The sequence below is a fragment of the Eufriesea mexicana genome, unplaced genomic scaffold (assembly GCF_001483705.2).
Source record: "Eufriesea mexicana isolate 0111107269 unplaced genomic scaffold, ASM148370v2 scaffold1801, whole genome shotgun sequence".
NCBI classification, from domain to species: domain Eukaryota; kingdom Metazoa; phylum Arthropoda; class Insecta; order Hymenoptera; family Apidae; genus Eufriesea; species Eufriesea mexicana.
In genome coordinates, this window is record NW_016909918.1 from 1,125,473 (window position 1) to 1,147,917 (window position 22,445).

The 22,445-nt window shown below is 29.9% G+C and overlaps 3 protein-coding genes across 8 annotated transcripts; all 3 read right to left on the reverse strand.

The window, feature by feature from the left end:
- Nucleotides 1–1,312: 1,312 nt before the first annotated feature.
- On the reverse strand, nt 1,313–2,729 carry LOC108549075 (PI-PLC X domain-containing protein 3). Of its 2 annotated transcripts, none has more exons than XM_017902296.1 (2): nt 2,503–2,729; nt 1,313–2,176 (listed from the first exon to the last, which is right to left on the reverse strand). In XM_017902296.1, the coding sequence occupies exons 1-2, from the start codon at nt 2,645–2,647 to the stop codon at nt 1,314–1,316; spliced, it is 1,008 nt and encodes a 335-aa protein (XP_017757785.1). In that variant the 5' UTR covers nt 2,648–2,729; the 3' UTR covers nt 1,313. The 2 variants fall into 2 exon arrangements, with proteins under 2 accessions (XP_017757785.1, XP_017757786.1); XM_017902297.1 differs by having other exon boundaries at nt 1,313–2,239; nt 2,503–2,582.
- A 1,498-nt stretch (nt 2,730–4,227) lies between these two features.
- On the reverse strand, nt 4,228–12,051 carry LOC108549078 (cytochrome P450 6a2). Of its 5 annotated transcripts, none has more exons than XM_017902310.1 (6): nt 11,998–12,051; nt 8,490–8,881; nt 7,164–7,689; nt 5,702–5,923; nt 4,623–4,874; nt 4,228–4,447 (listed from the first exon to the last, which is right to left on the reverse strand). In XM_017902310.1, the coding sequence occupies exons 2-6, from the start codon at nt 8,823–8,825 to the stop codon at nt 4,278–4,280; spliced, it is 1,506 nt and encodes a 501-aa protein (XP_017757799.1). In that variant the 5' UTR covers nt 8,826–8,881; nt 11,998–12,051; the 3' UTR covers nt 4,228–4,277. The 5 variants fall into 5 exon arrangements, with proteins under 5 accessions (XP_017757799.1, XP_017757795.1, XP_017757798.1 ...); XM_017902306.1 differs by lacking the exon at nt 11,998–12,051 and adding an exon at nt 11,082–11,160; XM_017902309.1 differs by lacking the exon at nt 11,998–12,051 and adding an exon at nt 10,710–10,864.
- A 4,349-nt stretch (nt 12,052–16,400) lies between these two features.
- LOC108549038 (cytochrome P450 6B1-like) lies at nt 16,401–22,058 on the reverse strand. The gene is made up of 5 exons (XM_017902249.1): nt 21,723–22,058; nt 19,640–20,168; nt 18,503–18,724; nt 17,469–17,720; nt 16,401–16,579 (listed from the first exon to the last, which is right to left on the reverse strand). The coding sequence occupies exons 1-5, from the start codon at nt 22,056–22,058 to the stop codon at nt 16,401–16,403; spliced, it is 1,518 nt and encodes a 505-aa protein (XP_017757738.1).
- Nucleotides 22,059–22,445: the final 387 nt, after the last annotated feature.

The window sequence follows — 22,445 nt, forward strand, 5'->3', positions numbered from 1 at the left end:
TAGAGCCGAAAAAGAACGTATACTACAAGAAGAAGATCCTGATAAACAAAGAAAATGGGAAGAAAAAGAGCAACGAAGACTCGCAAAAAAACGGGCACCCAGAATGAAGCAGCTTAAGGTGAAAGCATTATGACGAAGTTATTAAGTAATTAATTATAGAGAATTTGTTGAAACTTCTGAAGAGCTATAAGTTGCTCAGTTGGACTGCCGATTTAATTTAACTCATACAATGAAACTATATCATTTAAACTTTACACATCTATTAAAACTACCAAATTTCCATTAAATGATTTTTAATTCACACAGAAAGCAATAGGTAAGTATTGCATACTTAAAATCGACTTCTGTGAGATAAAGTACTTTTATATTTTTAATTTTTAATTTGTGATATATACCTCCATTTTGTTTTCCTGTTGAAAGTATATCATTGCTGTTATATATTTATTTTATGCCATAATTATTATAACTTGTGAAACGAAATCGACTTAAAATGTTATAAAGATCTTTTTGATTTGATAAAAGTGCAGCAATATGTTATGGAAACAATATATATAATTGTTGTTTTGAACCAATATTAATATTATTTATTACACGATTTTTGTTGAAATCCACCCTTTTATATCATGACCTTTTAACTAAATACTTATACAGCAAACTATAAGTATAAAGAATTTATATACATATTCTTTTATACTTTCCTTTTTATTCTTTTATTCTTTAAGTTTTTATATTAATTAAAATAATTAAAATCAAATAAAATAGATTGCAAATAACAAATGGAAAACAAATATAAGAAAAGAATGTTTACATTGAATACAATGTTAAACACTATTTCAGTGTTCATAAAATGAATATATAAATGTAAAAGCTCACTTAAAATCCCCAAAGTAATTAAATGTCATAAAATATACTTAAAATATTTCTTCATGAATATTTTTTAAGCGAATCATTGTTATTTATTGATCTTTTAGTACTATATTCATGCAGTTCAAGGAAAGTAATGTACAACACAGAAATTAATATAATGATTATTGTTATTGAATTTTAGAAATTATACAAAGATTTAGAGTAAAAATAAAATATTTAGATTTTTAATAAAGTAATACAAACGTAAATTTATTATACTATTTATTATACATACAAATAAATACTTCTTTTGAAGTAAAATATGCAGAGCATTTTATGCATTTTACTATTGGAAATGCGTAATGAGGATATATTTTTTAAATAATTGATTACAACCAGTTTGCATTGAAATTGTAAATTTCGTATATAATTTATACATACATATATGTATTCAAGTACAAAATATTTCACATAGAGTATTGTGCATTCAAGAATTTTTTATTATTATCAATGACTGTCTTACAAAATAAAAAATTGTTATCAGATATAAAATCAGCTATAACGATGTTTAAACCACCATGACCAGGTCGTTTTTGATTTACCCAGGAAATAACTGTTTTCTGACATACCGATACTAAGTTTCTCTGTAATGTGCCGCACAGGTGTTTTAATACGTAAGGAATATCCGGAGTTAGAACGCATTGCGATATGAAACCAATTTCTAATGACCGTGCTTTTAGTTCTATATCTAAGAAATTTATAAGTTCATTAACGCGAACAGTGTTAGGCCATGGTGTACGCCACAGACCACTTGGCCACAAATTTGAGTAATTTTGTGCATATGCATTTCTATAAATAATAACAACTTGGTACTTTTCCAGATTAAGCCAATGTAATGTTATATGATCAAAAGTGGAAGCTAGCGGGCATAATTTTGTTCGAAATAACTGGAAAATCGTTTCAATAAGATGGCGATGATTCATTTCTGAGAACGAATAGAAATGTTGAAAATCTAAGATCACGATCTCATTACTGTGGTAGGACAGCCATTCTGCTATTTCTTGCAGCGGTTGATATATTTTTGATCCGTATAAGCCATGAACAAAATATATATATCCATCTGTTGGCTTCGTCGCTACACGTAAGTCTAGGTATCGAATTCCACCATCGAGCTGATTCTTGATGTTTTCATGTTGCGTAATAGACCAATTAAAAAGTATGGGTTTTGAGACGAATGAACAATAACGACCAAGAGCTCTGATGTATCTCGGCTCATCGGGCCCCACATCGTTATTCCGGTTTATAGTATAAGTCATCGTATTATGAGAACCTATTAGGAGGTATCAATTCATATTATATACGCCATATTTATTATCTTGAGGTCAATATAATTCTGTAAAATGAGTTCATTATTTTTTAAATACACACAATAAACTACATTCGATAATGTAGTTTAAAAATGTAACTGTACGTAAATTTAGATAAATTAAATTCTAAATTTTTATGTTTGATTAAATCTACATTGTTACAATGTATTAATATATTAATTTTGATTAGTTCTTCTGAATTAGTTAAAATTAGTAAACTTCCTGCGCATTTAAATTATAAAGTTTAGTTTTTTAATTGGAAATATGATTTTCATAATTTGAAACTTACCGGGTATCGCCAAATGTATTATGGGAAGGTTCTTTAAAGCATCCGGAAGTCGAGTCATCCAGTATTCTAGTTCTTGATTCAAAGTGGTGTCCTTTTGTTTTGGTTTGTGTGGAAAGACGCTGGTATCTTTAGTTTTGTACTCCATTTTGACAGGTATTTTGTTTTAATTGTCGAAGTGAATTTTGTAGTAAGTTTATATAGCGAAAGGATAGGACGATGTAGGTGTACGTCACCTACATCAAGTGACTCGTCATTCGATGATCTCCATCCTTTATATCGCTTTTTCAAATTAACGTTCCCACGGTGATGTTGTAATAATCACCTCACACCTTCTTCCGACACAGAAGTGAACGATACAGATTCATAGAACCTAACCTCATGGTCATTCGCTTATTCAGCGTCCCTATTTTCTACAGTCGAGAAGTTAACTGCGGGAATGAGATTATTAAAAACACACGATACTGCCAACACACGTTACTACAACATTTATTTATTTGGCGGAAACTTCGAATGTTGACTTCTATCGTAAGTTATAAACTTATAGCATGTTTAATATAAAATTTATACTTATATATATTACTGCTCTTCTAAAATATACTTATATATTTTGGAAGAGCATATTTTTAAGAACAAAATCGCAAATTGGCACAATTTGTTCCAAGCAATTTTATATTATATATGATACAATCAATAATTTTACATAGTCTATGTAAAATTGCATATCACATTATGGTATACTTTTTTAACAAATTAAAAAAAATAAAATGTGATAAAAATAAGCTTATTATTTAAATTGAATGATCATAAATTCGAATAAAATTTGTAAAGGTTTAAGATTTGCTAATCAAAGTATAATGATATAATTGAAAATTAGAATAAAAATGTAGATATATTAATATATTAGGTTTTTAAAATTTTCCATATACAATTACAATATACATATATATGAGTAATTTGTTCTTAAATATGCATTAATATTGTAAATATTGTGATAAAATCAATATTTTATTTTATCACAATAATTGAATTGCATGATCATTTATTAAAAAATTTCTTTCTGCTCAAATTTCTTTTTTTTTTCAAATTATCTGATTTCAGTTTGTATTCCCATACTTGTAGGTAAGAGATTTTTACATTTTTAGGATTTTATAAATAAAATTATAGGAAATCATAAAATATGAACATTTAAATTAATTAATAGTTGAAATACAAGGTCAATAAACTATATTTTAGAGAAAAATTTAATAAGGTACTTTAGGTGCACTTAAACAGTACACAAGATATTTTATGGAAATGCAGATACTGTTATATATAATTCATTATTTTTATTATTATCTTGATATAAAACTGTGTATCCATAAAAAATAGATAAAATATTACATAGTTTTTATAAATTTCTTTTTTATAATTTTTACTTATTATATATTATCGTTAGAAATATATGAGTAATATATAAATATATAATATAAAGATTCAACATTATCAATTACTGTATTAATAGTTATACTGATATCACCCTGCCTAGAGTTTTTTAAATTAACAAAAGATAGATATTAACATACGTTATAAAATAGACATATATTGAATAACTTATGAATATAATTATTACTACAAGATATATTATACAAATAAGAAAAAACTACAAATAGAAGTTTTTTTAGCTTGAGACACAAAAATAATCACCATTGTACCTTATTCTAACATCTCTACCTTATACTAATATCTTTAAAATTGTAAGATGTATGCAGTTATCAAAAATATTTGAAAATTTTTTACTAACTTTCTAGTTTCGTAAATTTTAAATATATTCCGCCTTTCGGCGCCAGTAAAAAAGCAGCTGGGTCAATTACGTATGGGATCATAGTTTTTTCACAAACTTCGACTTTGTGATTGCGAAGTATCGTTATAAGGCCAACTTTCGATTGATAAACTGCAAATCGTGCACCTGAAATATATATATAAATATTACTAAATATAATATCATTGACTGGAACATTGATGATATTACAGCAACAGCTTATATCTTCAAAACATTAAAAAATACCGAGGACAATAAAATTTTTTTTCTTTTTTTTGGATCTTTTTTTTGGATCTTTTTTATAAGAAAATTGTATACATACCAATACAATTTCTTGGCCCATCACCAAAAGGTAAATAGTGCATAGAATGTCGTGTTGCAACGGCTTCAGGAGTGAATCTTTCAGGGATAAAAGCATCTGGATTGGGATAAACGTCAGGGTTATGGTGGATCGCGTATAATGGTATCCATACGTATGATTTTTTTGGTATAGTAACTTTCGTGCCTTCGAAAGTATAATTAGACACAGACTTTCTTAGTATAATTGCTCCAGGTGGATACTTTCTTAATGTTTCTGCAAAAGGAATATTTTAAACAATAGCAATAAGTATTATATTAGTAATTATGCAATATGCTAACTCTAAATTAACATTTAACAATTTAAATTTTAATAATTCAAATTAATCATGAAACATAATTTCCTACCAAAGTGATTGGATAGGTTTTATAGAATATGCTATAATTTTAAATTAAATAAAAAATTAACGAGAGTTTTTTAATTTGATATTTTATGCAATTTCTGTTGTATATAATATGTAATATATATAATTTATTCATAAATGTATGCATGATGCATATAATAAGGACAAAACTTAATTTTTGTGTAATTTAAGAATTAAATATGCAAGATAACGTTAGATAGTTGAAATTTAGTTAGAATTTTTAATCTTTTGCACTCGAGAGGCCCCCCTTCAGTCGCCATTTGATAAACTTTCGAAGCTCGATATTTATTAATCCTTTGCACTCGAGAGGTGACTATCACTCACCATTTAATCAGAATCTAAAGATCGGTGTTAATTAATATATCATATTTAAAATTAGCCAACGATGCGTGGAATGTCGAAATAAAATAATATCGTCGACTTTATGGCAGAAATCTTCGAATTACCATTTTTCTGTAACGAAAAAATCGTCGAGTGCAAAGGGTTAATATGTCAAATTTCAGGTAATGTAACGGTGTGCGAGGTATCGAAATCAAATAATTCTATGTGTTAATTATCACACGACTTCTTATTCACTGCTCAGAAAAATATCGTCAGCTTTGTAACAGAAAATCTTTGAACTCCTATTCTTCTTTAGCCAAAAAATCGTCGAGTGCAAAGGGTTAGATTACATACGCACCTCGAAATACTAGATCCAGATATGTCATCTCTTTCACTTGGTCATATTTCAATTCACCATTGTGTTTCTTATAATGTTCTTTAATCTCTTGTCGCAACTTGTCTTGCACTTCAGGGTTCAAAGCTAACTCGTAAAGAGCGTTGCTCATAGCTGATGAAGAAGTTTCAAATCCAGCAACGAAGAAAACGAATGCTTGTGCAGTTAGCAGAGTATCTGTTAGCTCTGTAAAATACGATGTAAAGAGAACATATTAATCTTTTTTTTTTAATAATTCAAATTTAAACGAATGTTTCTTAATCAAAATTATATAACTAATAATAATAGTAACAATTTTTCTGTATGTCTTATAAATTCTAAAATTCGCAAATTTATGTCAAGTTCGATTAAGAAGAACATATTTGTGCTTCAAAATTAGTTTCAAGAAAATGGATTCAATACTCATGATTTCATCAACTATTTACTTCTGAAGCCTAATTGCATTAACAGTATGAATTATTTATGAATATTCTAATTTGCTATAGGAGACTGAATAATGTAAGAATCTCTTTAACTACTTTATTATGAATCTCTTTTATATAATATTATTTAGATAAATCTTTAATATTTTTAATTGCTATTTCTGTTCTCATGATTTGCATATAATTTGTGCCATAATCTATTTTTTTCAGAATTGCTTGATTAGTTTTGAAATTTCATCCGTGACTTAATTTACTAAATTTTTATAATGCATACGTGTAATTAAAATTGTTACTGAGTTTCGTAATTTTGAATAGAATTTATAAAATATTGAAAACTACCTATAGGGTTTGATCACGTTTGTGTCATTGTATTAAAACAATTTTCACACAATGCACGAATTATTTGTAATAGAAGATTAATTAGCTATTGAATTATTCACTCTGTATTTCACTTATGGTTAATACATTTAAAGTCTTCAAGTGAACTATGATCATTATATACTTTATATAATGTATAAAGCATCGTGTAATTTTCATTAATGTATTTACACGTACATGAAGATAATAATGAATTTATTCTCAGAAGTACAGTCGGCAACAAAAATATTCTAGCGTATAAACAAATTAGTTTTTCGTTCCACTTCCTTCACTTTTGCATCGTCATAAATATTGTGCCTATACCCTAGCATGACATAATACATATTTTTGATACATTGCTGTATAATAATAACTCATTACATGTAATACAAAAATTGTTACATGTGTAATATTGTAAAAATTTTGTAAATATTTTTATCTTTTATAATATTATACATCATATATAATTTGTAATATATAATGAACTATATAATCTCGTTTAAGTTATGCAATGTTCATTTAAGATATAAAATACAAAAGCAGAACTATATGTGTATATGAACATTTTTGTGCCCGACTGTACATACTCTGTAACCTCATCGCGATAATTATTCGACTTTAAAAAATCATTGAAAACGTGTACATACTAATATTTTCCAATTTATCTGGGTGTTTTTTGAGCTCCATAAGCATGTTGACGAAGTCAGGCCTCAAGATGTTATGTTCATCCCTATACTTCATAGTATCCACGATAAGGTTCGTGAGGAACGTTGTAACTTCCGTTTGCGGCAGTACGAAGCCGAGCAAATCGTAAATCCTGGGGAATATTTGACGAAATCGGAATCTCAATATTTGCCCAAAGGAAACGGCGAATACTTGTCTGCCCACTCGACGAAATTCGCTTTCTTCATCGGACAGCGCGTTCGCGTCAATGCCAAAGGCACAGCTACCGATTACATCTGTCGTGTACTTCGCAGTTAATTCACGACACTCTATGGGTTCTCCCCTAGCCACCACTTTATCGAGGTACACTTCCAAATGTTTCGCGCATTCTAATATCAAAGGAAACATGTCTTTGAGCTTGTTGGTTGTGAATACAGGCGAAAGCCTGGTCCTCAACGGTCGCCATCTTTCTGCTTCCAAATTGAAGAGATGTGGAGACAGTGGTTCCGTCTGTAATCACCATAGGAATTAAATCGTTTTCATTGAGGTAGTGTAATTGTCGGAATTTAATGCAATTTATATTGTAAATTGTACATAAATTTAAGGAATATTATTATTACTCTTTGTAAGAGTATAGTCTTGAAATTTGAAAAGGTACTTTGTTATAATCTTAATTTTTTAGTCTATTAATTTTTAAATTTAATCGAAATATAGTAATAAATTATATATAGTAGCATGTATTATTATGTAATATTAATAATATTAGTAAATATGCTACAATATTATAATATACCATTATAATTGCTTATGCAGGAAGCATATAATATTGATCTTGTAAATATTTAATTTTAACTGATAAAATTTTGAAATTACTACTGAAGCTGGTATATGACTGTGAATATGTTAAGTAAAAGAAATGGCATCTTCTAATTATAGATTTATATAACCTAAAAGAATATGAAGTCTAAGGTCACAGGAAAGAACATGAAAAGTCACACATTCTTAGGGAGAAATTATAAGATTGAATATCTTGATAGTTAATCTATTTATATTACCAAGATTGTATTTTATTTTCTATTAGAATTAAATATATGTATATTTTTATTACCCTGAATGTTCTAAAAATATTGTCATATTAATTGTTATTCTATATCATATTAAAGTATTATCTAAGTTTACTTCATTTAGGTTATATAAATATTATAAAATTAGCAAGAATGGACTTATTATATTCCTTCTCATTGGACTTCACATTAAAGATTATACTTTCATTAAAGATAGAAGATAAAGATATAAAGTTATGTACTTACTCTTTCGTGGACTGGAATTCCTCGATCAGCAAACTTAAAGAAGTCCTTTATTAAAACATCTTTTATCAAATCTGGGTCTTGAATGACGAGTATAGGCGTTCTTCTCGTGAATATTCCAACCATTGGTTCATTTTTGTACTCTTCATAGAGATTTTTCAAATAGTGGCACAACGATGTCCTCAAAAACATCACATCTTTGATATTACCGAATACCGGTAAAGGACGTGGCCCAGGTACACCACGAACTTTCCAATAATCGAATGTCGCAGTGAAGTAATAATAAAGTGCCACGAATAAGGCGATGATGCCGCAAATAGTTACTAAGTAGTCCGCCATTGTTGATTGACGCGCATAATCCGATGAGTGAACGTAGGTTCACGAAATTAAATTTCCTGCAAGAGTATATTATCATTTGCGCTTTTGAAGATTCTGCAAAATATTGTTTAGTCAATCTTACGTGCAAATTACATTCATAATTATATTTACAATAAATTATGTATATAGAAATGATACTTAGGTAACTTTCCTGAGAAAATTATATTCATTAAAACGCAAATTATATACTTAGGTACTTATGTATTACTTGAAAATAAACTGCATTTTTTGATTATATTTTTTTTATATTTGACTTTAGAGAAAATTAAATGTAAACAATATAATAGTAAATAAATAATTAATAAAAAAAGCTCCTATGTTTAATATTTCTTAAATAATTATATTCAGTTCTGAATATAATAATAAATAAATTAATAAAAAATTCAGAATATAGTAATAAATAAATTAACAAGAAAACCAGTATTTAACTTCGAATGTAGTTAAAAATATGCTAGTAAACAATAGTTAATGGAAAAATTTCTACGTTTCACTTTCTTTTTAGATGATATTAATAATTTAATAATGTAATAATAAACAGTAGTTGAGAGTAAAAGAGTTCAATTATTTTTTATTATTTACTACAACAAATACTCTGATTCCTAAGTTAAACAAGAAGTAAATCATCTAGAAAATACAAATTTTGTATCCTTCAAAGAAACAATAATTTTAGCTAACGGGACGTTTGTTTTACCACCGACTGACTTCGTAGAGGTCAATGACCGGAAACAGCTGTAGCAATCAGGCGCGCACAAGCATTGCCAGCAAGTCAAAGTGTGCAATAAGTAAAAGTATAGAATGTTTGACATAAGTGAAGTAAAGGAATTAGAACAGAATGAAGAGGAAGAACATGTTCCGAGTATGTGACGTTATAAACAATTACAAAAATATAAAAATTTTTGAATTATTTTGAAAATTATTTATTATAAGCTACGACATTGCACGGGAAATTAAAATCAATAATATTCGATTGTAATGTTTCTATTCCTCCAAATATGTACAATAATTTGGTAGTGTTATCAAATTGTATTAATTAGAAGCTATATGCGTCGTTAATTACGATAATTCATTTTATTTATAAAATAATTCAAACTATTTTCTTAATAATTACATTGCACTTTCCTTTTTATTTTCCAGTTTTCGATTCTATATTTTATATAGATTATAGATTTTTATATTTTTAGAAAGTTTAAATATTTAACAGATATAATAGGAATTAACACACTTCCTAAAAAATAATTTACAAGTCTTTTTTTATACTTTTATATTTTTTAAATTAAGTTCGACAAACCTGATATGATAATAAGATATGACTTTTAATAGTATTTTCAGACATTAGTTTCTATTTGCAATATAGTTTGCTATTAAATACGACACGTAACTCTCACGTGTCATATGATAATGTTGAATACACAGAAGTGTAATTAATTAGTGTAAACACGATAATATTAAATATTTGAGATAAGAGAAAGGATATTGGCAATTCCTTAATTCAAATTTCGCGTATTTTTATTTGGTATTTTTATTGAAAGTAATTTTTCATCTTCCAAACATTAATTCCTAAATAATATTTATTGACGTTGATATTAGTTCATAGACATTATGAGAACACAAAATTTCATTAATAAGTGTATTAAAGTATCTTTTTTGAAATACCTATAAAATGTGATATTTAATGAGCTTCATTATCGACACTGTTAGTTTGATGAGAAAAGGACAGGAAGCTGATGATACATAGTGTAAAAATGAAGATAAATGAGAACACGACGTTACATCACGTGTTTGCACAGCAACCACTAGGTTAAATTTGCTGTATCATTATACTATCCACTGTCACTTCGAAATTACCCCTCAAGGTTGCCATGACACATAATAACACAGAGATTAGAAAGATAAATTATAATGAATCACTACATTCACTGTATATATAAACATATATTTTTCTCGCACAAGCACGTAGGACAAAGATTCTTATAATTTTGTCACGATTTGAGAACCCACTGCACGGTACAATTCGCAATGGACTAGTGCAGTGTCTTCATAATAGAATGTATATACTTCCATGAAACAAGGAAATGCTCAGTCACAATGAATTGCACGAATAAGATGTTGATGATTTTACCAGCACGGGACATAAACAGATAATAAATTAGCGTCATATCCAAGCAAGTCCATATTTAATATCGAGGTGATAAATTAATTAAGATACTGTTGTAGTACCTTGCACGAGTTTAACGAATGGCCTCCTAGGAGCAATATATTACCCTCGGAGATCTTGGCTCGACTGAGAGGTGTGATCGATGCAACGTGACGTATCAGTCTGCAGATGTCGCCACTAGTAGTGACTAGATCTATAGCTATTATAATTATATCTATACTTTTCATTGTAGGATGCTATGAACGGTCATATGATTAGTATTTATTCGAATGCTTGGTTATTTAATTATAATTTCTGAATTAATGAAAAGTTTGGTATTTTCAATATTTTATTAAATCGAATAAAATATTAATTGCTATTGATATTCACGAATTAAAGTATTTAGGAGATGAGTAATAGCGATAAAAATATTATAAGTGCATTAACAGAAGATTAATAGCAATAATAACACAGATAAGCGTTAGATAAGCAGAGAAAATATAATGAATGGTAACAACGTAAATATTATGAGTTAATAGTTGAACATAATCTAGAATAATGTTATAATATCAGCATATTGAACTTCATAATTATCGATTTTCTTTTTAGCACCAGGAATTGTAACGGTTTCAGAAATAACTGTTATATGACGATTCTTTTTAAAACAGTTATGAAGAACAGAAACGATGATGATTTCATTTTAATAAAAAAAAATGTTACGTATGTATTTAAATTTTGATTGTGACTGTAGCAGTATTTAAAATATCATTTTTGTATTGATTCTATTTTGGTTTCTATATTGATTCCCCTTCTGTGTTTGTGAAGCTTACTATTTATTATATAGAATCTACTATATAATTACTAATTAATTATTATTATTGTAGATATTAATATATTAAGTTACAGTGTAATAATAACTACTGTTATTAACTCTATATTTAATATTAATACCGAAATTAATATTAATATTAGTATTCTTAGTGTTAGTATTAAACTTACTGATTTTTAATTGTTGCGTTTTACGATGTGATGTCAAATGGTTCGAGGTATAATTCGCAACTTGCACAATATCGATAGCGATAAACTTATATGCGACTAAAAGAAGGGTGTCATCGTTAGAAAGCAATTTTACGAGAAGTTTTACTAAGTAAATAAAGATATCAACGAGATAGAGGTAGAATGGAGAGAGAATCATTATATAAATCAATATCACCACAGATTTCAATTAACTATAGTCATTAAACAATTACGCTATATGATAGTTCTTTGAAATGCAATAATGATCGTTTCTAATATCACTTTGCTATATCAAACCGATGATAAAAATGTATGGATCAAAAGTGGATTAAATTTTATAATTGACCTCTCTTAATTTACATCTCAATTTCTGCAAATGTCATTCATTTTCCATTTTCAGAGTTTAAAATAAATTTTCAGAATTTTAAATAGAACATAATTAATTTGAACGTACTGTATAATTCTTAACTTAGCACTCATTTTCTAATTCTAGGAAAAATCTTTGGAAAATGATGTCAATTACCTAATTGACCTAACCCAAACTTATCTTTCTTAGTACCTTGGGCTTAGTTACTTTTCTTCGAAAATACCTTCAATCGACATAGCTTTTCATTTTCAATATAATTTATTATAAATTTTTAAATGTGGACAATAACTGTTTTCCTTCTTTCACGTGGAACTATAAATATTTTACCATAAATTAAAAAGAAGAAACGCGAAAACATCTTTATTTTTAAGAGAAATACGTTAATTTTAATCGAATTAAAAATTTAATTAAATTAGAATTTTAAAAAATCATATATATTTTTCAAAGTATTTTTGTACGATATATTTTTTTCACGTGATTAAACGAACGTTGGAATTGAAGTCCCGACGTGCCTTATACCTAAAAATTCTTTAGTCCGAGAGACGCAGCAGAAAATATACATAAAACGTTCACGTGATCGGTGCTATAGCTACATAGAATGGCTGCCAAACGTCGATGCCCAGGGGCGAATTTTAAAGGACCCTCGCGGAGGGTCCTAGTAAGTAAGCCCAGTGTCTCTAGCATATAGGGATTAGGAAATTACGTTTCAGCCCTGCTCTGTCCAGCCATTGTTCACGTGTATTTGTTTATATTCCTCGCCACATTTGGCTGAACGAAGTATAGCTATCCCTGGACGAAATGACTCCATGTTCCAGTACCCTCGATCGATCGGTCCGCGCCCAACTCGAGCTGCAGTCAACCTCGACATAGCTTACACGCGAACGAAGGGAACGTCACAGAACCAATGCTGCTCACAGACATGACTGGAGGGTCCCTGGCGAGGCCTAGTGGCCGTTCACATCGTGTCTCTGCCGCATGGGGTAGCAGCCAATTAAGGAACCATCCCATGAGGTCTGACCGCAGACACGTATACGCGTCTATACTACAGGACCCATACCCCAGTTGAGTAGGCACAACTGTTGTGTAGAGTTCCGTAGTTTAGGCTACGCACCAGGGACGGAGTGGTATTCTGATCGGCTAACTCCACATTTGATGCTCTATATGGCTAAATTTCCAATATAATAGTAGGATAAATTATAAACCTTGATAAAATCTATCTCACGTTAAATTATTAATCCTTATTCTATCGATTCTTTAGTATTTTACCCTATTTGCTCTGTCTCTGATGTGTCCTGTCTATTCGTCCTGTGATCCGATAAAACTCTGTTTCCAGATGTAACAATTTTAGCGAATAACGGATATTATCCTTAGGATGTGACCTATCTTAGAGATTGAGTTTGGAAAGGATTTACTGTGTAGAGTTATGTAGTTTAGACTATGCGACAGGGACGAGATTGGTATTCTGATCGGCTGTCTAACTTCACATTTGATGCTCTCTATGGATAAATTTCTAATATAATAATAGGATAAATTATAAACTTTGATAATATTTGCTTATCTCATGTTAAGTTATTAATCCTGATTCTATCGATTCTTTAGTGTTTTACCCTATTTGTTTGCCTCTGGTGTGTCCTGCCTATTTTATTTGTCATGTGATCCGATGAAACTCTGTTTCTAGATGTAACAATTTCAGCAAATTACGAATATTATCCACATGCTGTGATCTATCTTAATGGCCGTGGTCTATTGTATGGTAGATCCTATTTGGTGAGATCCTGTTCTATCTGATACTAAGATAGTTCCTATCTCTATTCTATCCAAAGGTCATCTAGCTTCGCATGTTATGTGTATACCAATGTTTTATCTCACTCCTCGTTCAGTATTCGATTTGTAGAGGTGATTCTTCCAGTTAATAATGAAAATTCGTGTTAGCTATTGTTAAAATTATATTAGGGAAGATAGATATATTACATTACGCTTAATCAAATCGGGATTTGTTCTGAGTACGGACTCGGAGCTCCACAGTATACCTAGGTCGATCAGGGCTACAGACCCTCGTCTTGGCGCTGCGTACACTATCAGCCCCCATGTCATGCCAACGAACTCGTAGCATGATCGATGGTAGAGAATGGCTCGAGAGGTTCGCAGTCGACTCCAGGCAGACTTACGAAAACGTGGAGCTACCGAGTGCACGACTACCCTGGCACAGATAACTAATAATTGGATTTTATAATGCTTGTAATTGTGTCTTATTTAATGGATAAGGTAAGTGGGAGAAATTGTTTGAGGGTTTTTTGCCCTTGTTTCATGCCGAATAGTGTATGCCTGAACTATAAGCGCGTACAAAGAACATAGACTAGGGGTCTAACTTATAATTGGCTGAAAGTGAGACGCAAGTATTTCTCGATTTCATTTCTTGTTTGAAATTCTTGAACGAGAAAGGAATTTACGAAACGAATACAATGTCAACGCAAATAAAGTCGAATACTCAATTAATATATTGTAGTATTCAAATTGAAGATAACGGCAATGGTCAAAATAAAACATCGATATCGGTACAGGATATAAATAGAAATATTGAAATTTATCAGAAAAGAATTGAAATATAATGATTCATTAACAAAAATGTGTCGTCTTTAACGTAATATATAATTAATCAGATTGATAATTGAGTCGTTCACTGAACAAATCGATTAACTCCACTTGTTGAAAAATCTTAAATTTAAGTGTCAAAGCACTTGGTATAATTGTAACTTTTTACATTTATAATAACTTTCCTTGATAATTAAGATTAACACTATTAAACGACAACAATTTTTTGGCCACTGAATAATGAATAATTTATTTCAGAGGTCACTTTGATTAACTCCGTACTCTAATGTAAATCGTTGCAATAACGCAACTCAAATGCACTAGCAAACCATGAATGATAACGGTGAATTTTATAGTGCCGCCTTATCAGAATTTAAATAAAATTTAGTAAAATTTAAATTTATTACTTTTTTTCACTTGCCAAATCGATTAACTCTTCCAGTAACATAAAAATGGTAACATTACCAACGATTACCTTTTGGCTATTTTTTCTTATAAATTTAAATTTGATATACCGTTAGATGAAAGTTACATTTGTATTTATGTATTCTACGATATTTATTTCGATATTTATTTTAAATTATAAAGGGAATTTTAAGAAACAATATATATTATTTCATTGCATTTCTCCACTTTTTATTTTATGGAATTAATTAATTTGTGCAGTGAACGGCTTAATTCACATATTGCTTTTCTTGCTACTTGTATGAAGAATAGCAAATACTGAAATAAAGTTGAGTTAAAATATTTTGAAACTCAGAAATATTTTTTAATTATATAAATAATGCAATTGTTATAAGAATATTTCATCGGTATTAAGTTTCTTTCTAGTTGTAATTTAACAATCCATTGTTGAATCATTAAAAAGTTAATTCAGCTATTTCGTCATAGTTAACCAACACCCATTCTATTCACATTTCATTGTCACACGAGACGTAGTTCAAATTTCGATTAGTTCAATCCGCAGTCTAATTGGTGAAGAAGGTATAAATAAATAATAATTATTTTAAATTATTTTAATTATTTATTTTATAATTGTTTTTTAAAGTACACTTGTAGAATAGAACTGTTTAAATGGAATAATAAAGAAGATAACAATAAAAGATATATTCTTTTTCATTTTTAGATATTTTATAAACATTAAAAAAGATTTGAATATTATTTATTATTTATGTTATTTATGTTTTTCAAGCAATTGGAAATTGCCACATTTTTAATACAATGAATCAAACGTATTAAAATTACTTTAACCTATTACTACTTATATTGCAAATATCAAATATTAATATTAAATTCAGACATATATAATTGAAAGTATCAAAAAATTAATTCTTTGTTCATAACAAAAATTTATGCCGTTTTAAATAAATATTAATATTAAATTCAGACATATATAATTGAAAGTATCAAAAAATTAATTCTTAGTTCATAACAACAATTTTTCTACCTTGCTTATTTTTAAGTGAATTCCACCCATCGGAGCCAGAGTTAACGATTTTGGGTTATTTACGTAAGAAGTCATTGTCTTTTCACAAACATCAATTCTGAAATTTTCCAACATTTTTATCAGCCCAATTTTGGTTTGATAAAGTGCAAAACGTGCTCCTGGAACAATAATTAAGTTCATTAGGATGGATAAACATAAATAAATCAACTTAATGTATTCATTAATTTTTATTTTCTTCACAACATCCATTTTAATGATTTTTACTATGTTTAAAGATCTGTATGATTAAAGAATTAACTGTGAATTTTATGCATTATAAATTGCACTAAATATTTTACTTATTTTTTACAGTATAATTTTCTGTTGCCTGAGCCGTTCGCTGCACAAATTGATTAACTCCACTTTTTGAAAAATCTTAAATATAAAAAGTTATGACTATACCAAGTGCTTTGACACTTAAATTTAAGATTTTTCAAAAAATGGAATTAATAGATTTGTGCAGTAAACGGTTCGTATATTATACGTTATAAAATAAAATATTACATGATATTAAAATACATATATGTATAATATGTATGTGATTATAAGACACAATTTTACGTCATAATTTTAAAGAATTCTTGTTCATTCATTAATTGGATTGCGAATTTACTCAATTTAAAATTACAACGATTCACATATTTATCAAAAGGAAAAGGAAATAAACACAAATTGTGTATCTCAAAAACAGTTATCCAATGTAATCAAGTGCAAAGTGAACTGATGTTTTGAACTTTGAACTGCAATAACTCGAAAATGAAAATATCTATCAGAGATTCCACGTTTTCCTTACAACCACAAAAATAAACGTATAATATATAATGATGCAATATTATAGTACGTAACATCGTAGTATATAATAATGCAATATATAATTTTGTACTATATAACGTATACAATACTATAATACAAACTATACATAATTTATAATATTATATAATTACTACATCTTTTATAAAATAATTATTTAGTTATTTATTTATTATTATAATATACTTTTCCAATTACCAATGCAATTTCTTGGTCCATCGCCGAAAGGCAAGAAGCTCATCGGATGTCTGGCAGCCTCTGCATCTTCGTTGAATCTTTCTGGGTCGAAGACATCCGGATTTGGGTAGATATTAGGATCTTTCTGAATTCCATACACTGGTATAATCAGCTTGGTTCCCTTAGTGATCGTTACTTTCGTACCACTAAAGGTATAATTGCCATTGCATTTTCTCCTTAAAAACATTGCTGGTGGATACTTCCTAAGTGTCTCTGTTGAAGAAAGACAAATGTATACAATGTTATAAATATTTCACTGTATTACAGAATGGTCGAATAATATATTTCGCATAAAATTTATAATTAATATTGTAGTATCGCAGAATGCCCACCTCGTGTGTAGGTGACTTTGGGTTGGAAAGTCGCCGAGGGTTCGAGGGCCAGGTCATTTGAAAAAACCTCGGCGATGCGTCAGGCCCTTAGCATGACCATATTTGGTCGTGTTGGGGGAGGCTTTTTAGGAAATATATAAGGAAGGCACGATTTTTGAGAGAGGATTAGCGAGAGACGATTCGTGAGGGAAGATTCTTGATAGACGCTTCTTCTTGAGAGACAGTTCTGGAGAGTTGCTTGTAGTCGTGTTGTGAGTTGTTATCGTGTTGCTAGTTGTAATCGTGTTCTTAGGTATAATTGTGTCGTTGTAGTCGTAAGAGTTTAGTTGAAATATATACATATCTATATTCGTAGTCTTTACCGTCACCGCACATTGTATTATATTAATATTTTATGCTCAATAAATAGTAGTTATATTATTTACCAACCACCCACTCAATCTCTACAATATATATATATACTATCTAATTTATAATTAGAAAAAAATGAAACGATCGTGTCGCTTCATCGATAGTTTATAATTCCATATTTTTGCTGCCAAGTATTTTGTGAAACATTAATAGAGATTCTTTTTCTTTCTCTTTCTATAGAATTTCGTTAACCGTTTCTCTTGTCTACAGTTTTGAAGCTTCAAAATTATTAATTTAATAATTGGCACATACCTTTAAATACCTTGTCCAAGTATTTCATGTCCTTGACCACATTGTACGTAAGATTACCATTGTTCTTGGTACTGAACTCTTTCATTTCCTCGCGTAGTTTGTCCTGTATAGAAGGGTTCAGGGCCAGTTCGTAAAGAGCGTGGCCAATTGTCGTGGAGGATGTCTCAAATCCAGCCGCGAAGAAGATGAAAGCTTGGGCGGTGAGCAGAGTGTCTGTTAAATCTGGAAATTTTTGTAAATCTCAATTAAAGTAACAAATTAAACATCATTGAATATATTGCTATTTCAATGTTTAGAATTTCTGAATTATCTCGAATGGTTGAAACTTTTAATTTTTTAAACCCTAATAAAAGTTTCGCGTTTAGAAAATTTGAAACTTTGTAATTTTTTCGTTTATCCTATTATAAATTGTGATAACCTGGATACGAAAAAATATAAAATTTACAAATAAGTAATCGTTATCTATATTTTGATTTTTATTTTCGTGTTGCCTAAATATATCGAAAGAAGATATATGCAAGAATTTTCAAACGAAATATTCTCTTTAAATCGAGTAATTTAAATTTTAAGAGTTTCGAGTATCAAAGTTTTACGAATTTTTGGATTCGAGTAATTCTCGAATTTGAAAATTGTACGTCTCCAAACAGATATGTATATTAACGTATAATGATAATAATAATTTGAGGGGTACATATAATATCATTATTACTAATTACCAAAATGTTAAACTTATGTTAATGAGGATTTACTAAGAGCAAATTTTCTTCCGAATTTTGATTAGCTTTATTAATATCCGTCTTCATACTTTTTCCCAAAAGCAAGGTATAATGCTACAGTAATGCAACTGCAGTAGAATCATGCTGGGATTCACTGTACACGATCGATTTATTGATCGCATTATTATAGAAAGAATGTGCAATTTTTATCGAGGAAAACTGAAAAACATTGCTCGTGATAAGACCTAGTATATTATATTCGTAATAAATACAGTCTGCAATCTCTCTGACATATTTAAAGTATACACTTGTCAGTGTCAGGTACCTATACCCTCTGTGATAACAGGTAGTACTTTTGCCACGAACCGTATCTCGTTTTCTAATCATTGACATCGATAGGAAATAAAATTACTCGACTCACCGATATTCTCCAGTTTATCCGGATGCTTCTTCAACTCCATCAGCATGTTTATAAAATCTGGCCTCACGACGTTGTTCTCTTCTCTATACTTGATCGTATCCGAGATGACTTTCGTCAGGAACGTGGTTATTTCCGTTTGCGGTAACAGGTAGGAAAGTAAACCATAGATTCCTGGCGCAGACTCTCGTAGAGTGAACCTCAGTGCCAATATGAAATCCTGGTCGAAGATCTTTCTTCCTATTCTTCGAAATTCGCTGCGCTCGTTTTCCAGGGTGTTCATGTTGATCCCGAAAGCACAGTTGCCAATCACGTCTGTGGAGTACCTCGCTGCTATTTCGCGACACTCTATTATGGGTTCGCTCTTTTCTGCCACTTTGTCCAAGCATTGCTCCAAATGTTCAGCACACTCCAGTATCAAGGGGAACATATCTTTTAATTTGCCGGAAGTGAACACTGGCGACAATCTCATTCGCAGTGGCCGCCATCTTTCCGGCTCCAGGTTGAACAAGTTCGCCGTCAGCGGATCAGACTGCGTTTATAATTAAATAAAAATAATTGGATTTTAAGAATCGTGGATAAAAGAGCGGAGAAAAATGATTTTAGTTAACACGTTAAGCGCCACGGCGGTCCCCTGGGACCGACGCTAGGCTCTCCGTTCGGGCCCGGCCGGTCCTCAGGAACCAGCTCAGACTTGGACCGAACGGTGCTAACTTTTGGTGTTAAATTCTTCGCCATCTTTGGACCTAATGTTTGGGAATTTCTGTTATAGCAATTGGTGCAGTATTTCCGAATTTTATGAATACTTCGTCGGTGGTCCACTTGACGGCGGGGTTTGGGCCTGAACGGAACGGCAAGCGAAACGGGCTGGGCACTTAACGTGTTAAATGTATTTACTTAATTACATTATATATTTATAGATACGGTGTATTTGCTATTCTAAGGTGTACTGTTGATTTTTATTCAGATAGTATTGAAGTCTATAGTAAACGAGCGTGTAGATGTGTCCATTCTTTTAAATATGTGATATACATATGAATATTTATGCAAAGGAAACATAATAATTGGCTTTTATATAAATAACTTATGTAAATAATTTTCAATAATGAATATTTCTTTATTCATTTGTTATTGTTTCTTGCATTGCTTTTATTGACAGCAGAAATTAATTATTTTCAATTTGACAGACTTCATATTTCCCAAATTTGAATTTATTATTAATTTTTTTCGCTGCGATAACCTTGAAATAGAAGAAACTTTTGGTATGCAGGTAAGACATAATTATGAATATAGACATTTTTGTTCTCCATATAATTATACCATAATTGCGTGTATCAGTGATTGGCTACTAGACATTTGAGAAAATAGTATATATATGTTCTTCATAATGAAAAGATTAATAGATATCATAATTTCTTATATTTAAAGTGAAATGAATGAGAAAATGATCTATTTTATGATTTTAATAATTGTTCCTATGTTATTATTACTATAAATACTGATAGTAATGACAAAATATACTCAAAAAATTAGAATTATCAGTGCATTCCTTAATGATTATTTTCCATATAACGATATCTGTAATTATATCTCTAATTTCTACTTCGAAATCTACTTCGATTTCGCTAGAGAAAATCAATATTGAAATTATAAATAATTGAAAATTTCAATAAATTGCAAATTTTGGTTCTATTTAATTTTACCATTTACACATAAAGTATAGAAATATTTGCAAAATATATTAATAGGATATACAAATTAATAAATTCTATAAAAATTCGATAAATATAAAATCCACAATATTCATACAACATAAAACTATTTTTATTGCACACATTCTGCAAATATACAATCACTGATCCTTCAGAAAATTTCCCAAAATTCTCACCTAGCATAACTTCAGTTATACCAACGTTCTCACCATTTACAATTCAAATTCCTCAAATTTTATTCTCCTTTCACATATTCCTAACTAATAACATTTTTTCGTTAACGTGTCTCTGTCAAATTCTCTTGAATCGCTGAATTCTATATATCAAGAGTAAAATGAAAATTTAATTTAAGTATTAATCTCTCGTATACATACCCTCTCGAAAACATTCGATCCCCTGTCATCGAACGAAGAGAAGTCTTTGATTAAAACGTCCTTGATGAGGTCCATGTCTCGCAAAATAACAGTCGGCGTTACTCTTGCAAATATACCGATCATAATCTCGTCCTTGTATTCGTTATATATCTGCGCCACGTAATCACCCAAATTAATCTTCCTGAGCAGAACATCCTTGACGTTGCCGAAAATTGGTATAGGCTTAGGTCCAACCACACCGCGATTTTTCCAATAATCGAACGACGACCCCAGGTAATAGTATAACGCGAGCAACAGCGCCACGAGGACCCCTAAGATTTGCAAGTAGTCGGCCATGACAGTTCGCAGAGACTGGCTGTTGCTCAGTCCACTATTTGCCGTTGAATGCTACTCTTGGACGAAAAGTCGTTACACACATCGTTAAATTATCTTCACCGTTATTTCATGAACGTCAATGTTTACTCTTCCAGGCGCACGTGTGTATGCGTGTGTGTATGTGTGATTTGAAATGAGAATATCATCAGTTCCACCTAGATTCTACAACGAATCATCATGACTTCGTATGTCTGATACAGGAGAAGCATGATCTGCATTTCTGTTAATTGTTAATCGAATAGCTGTTAATGATATAAAATGTGCCTGATGGATTGCTTGTTCTTGAAAACTGAGTACTTTCGAATTTCTGGAAATGATTGGTGATGATTTCATTTGTTGATTAACATA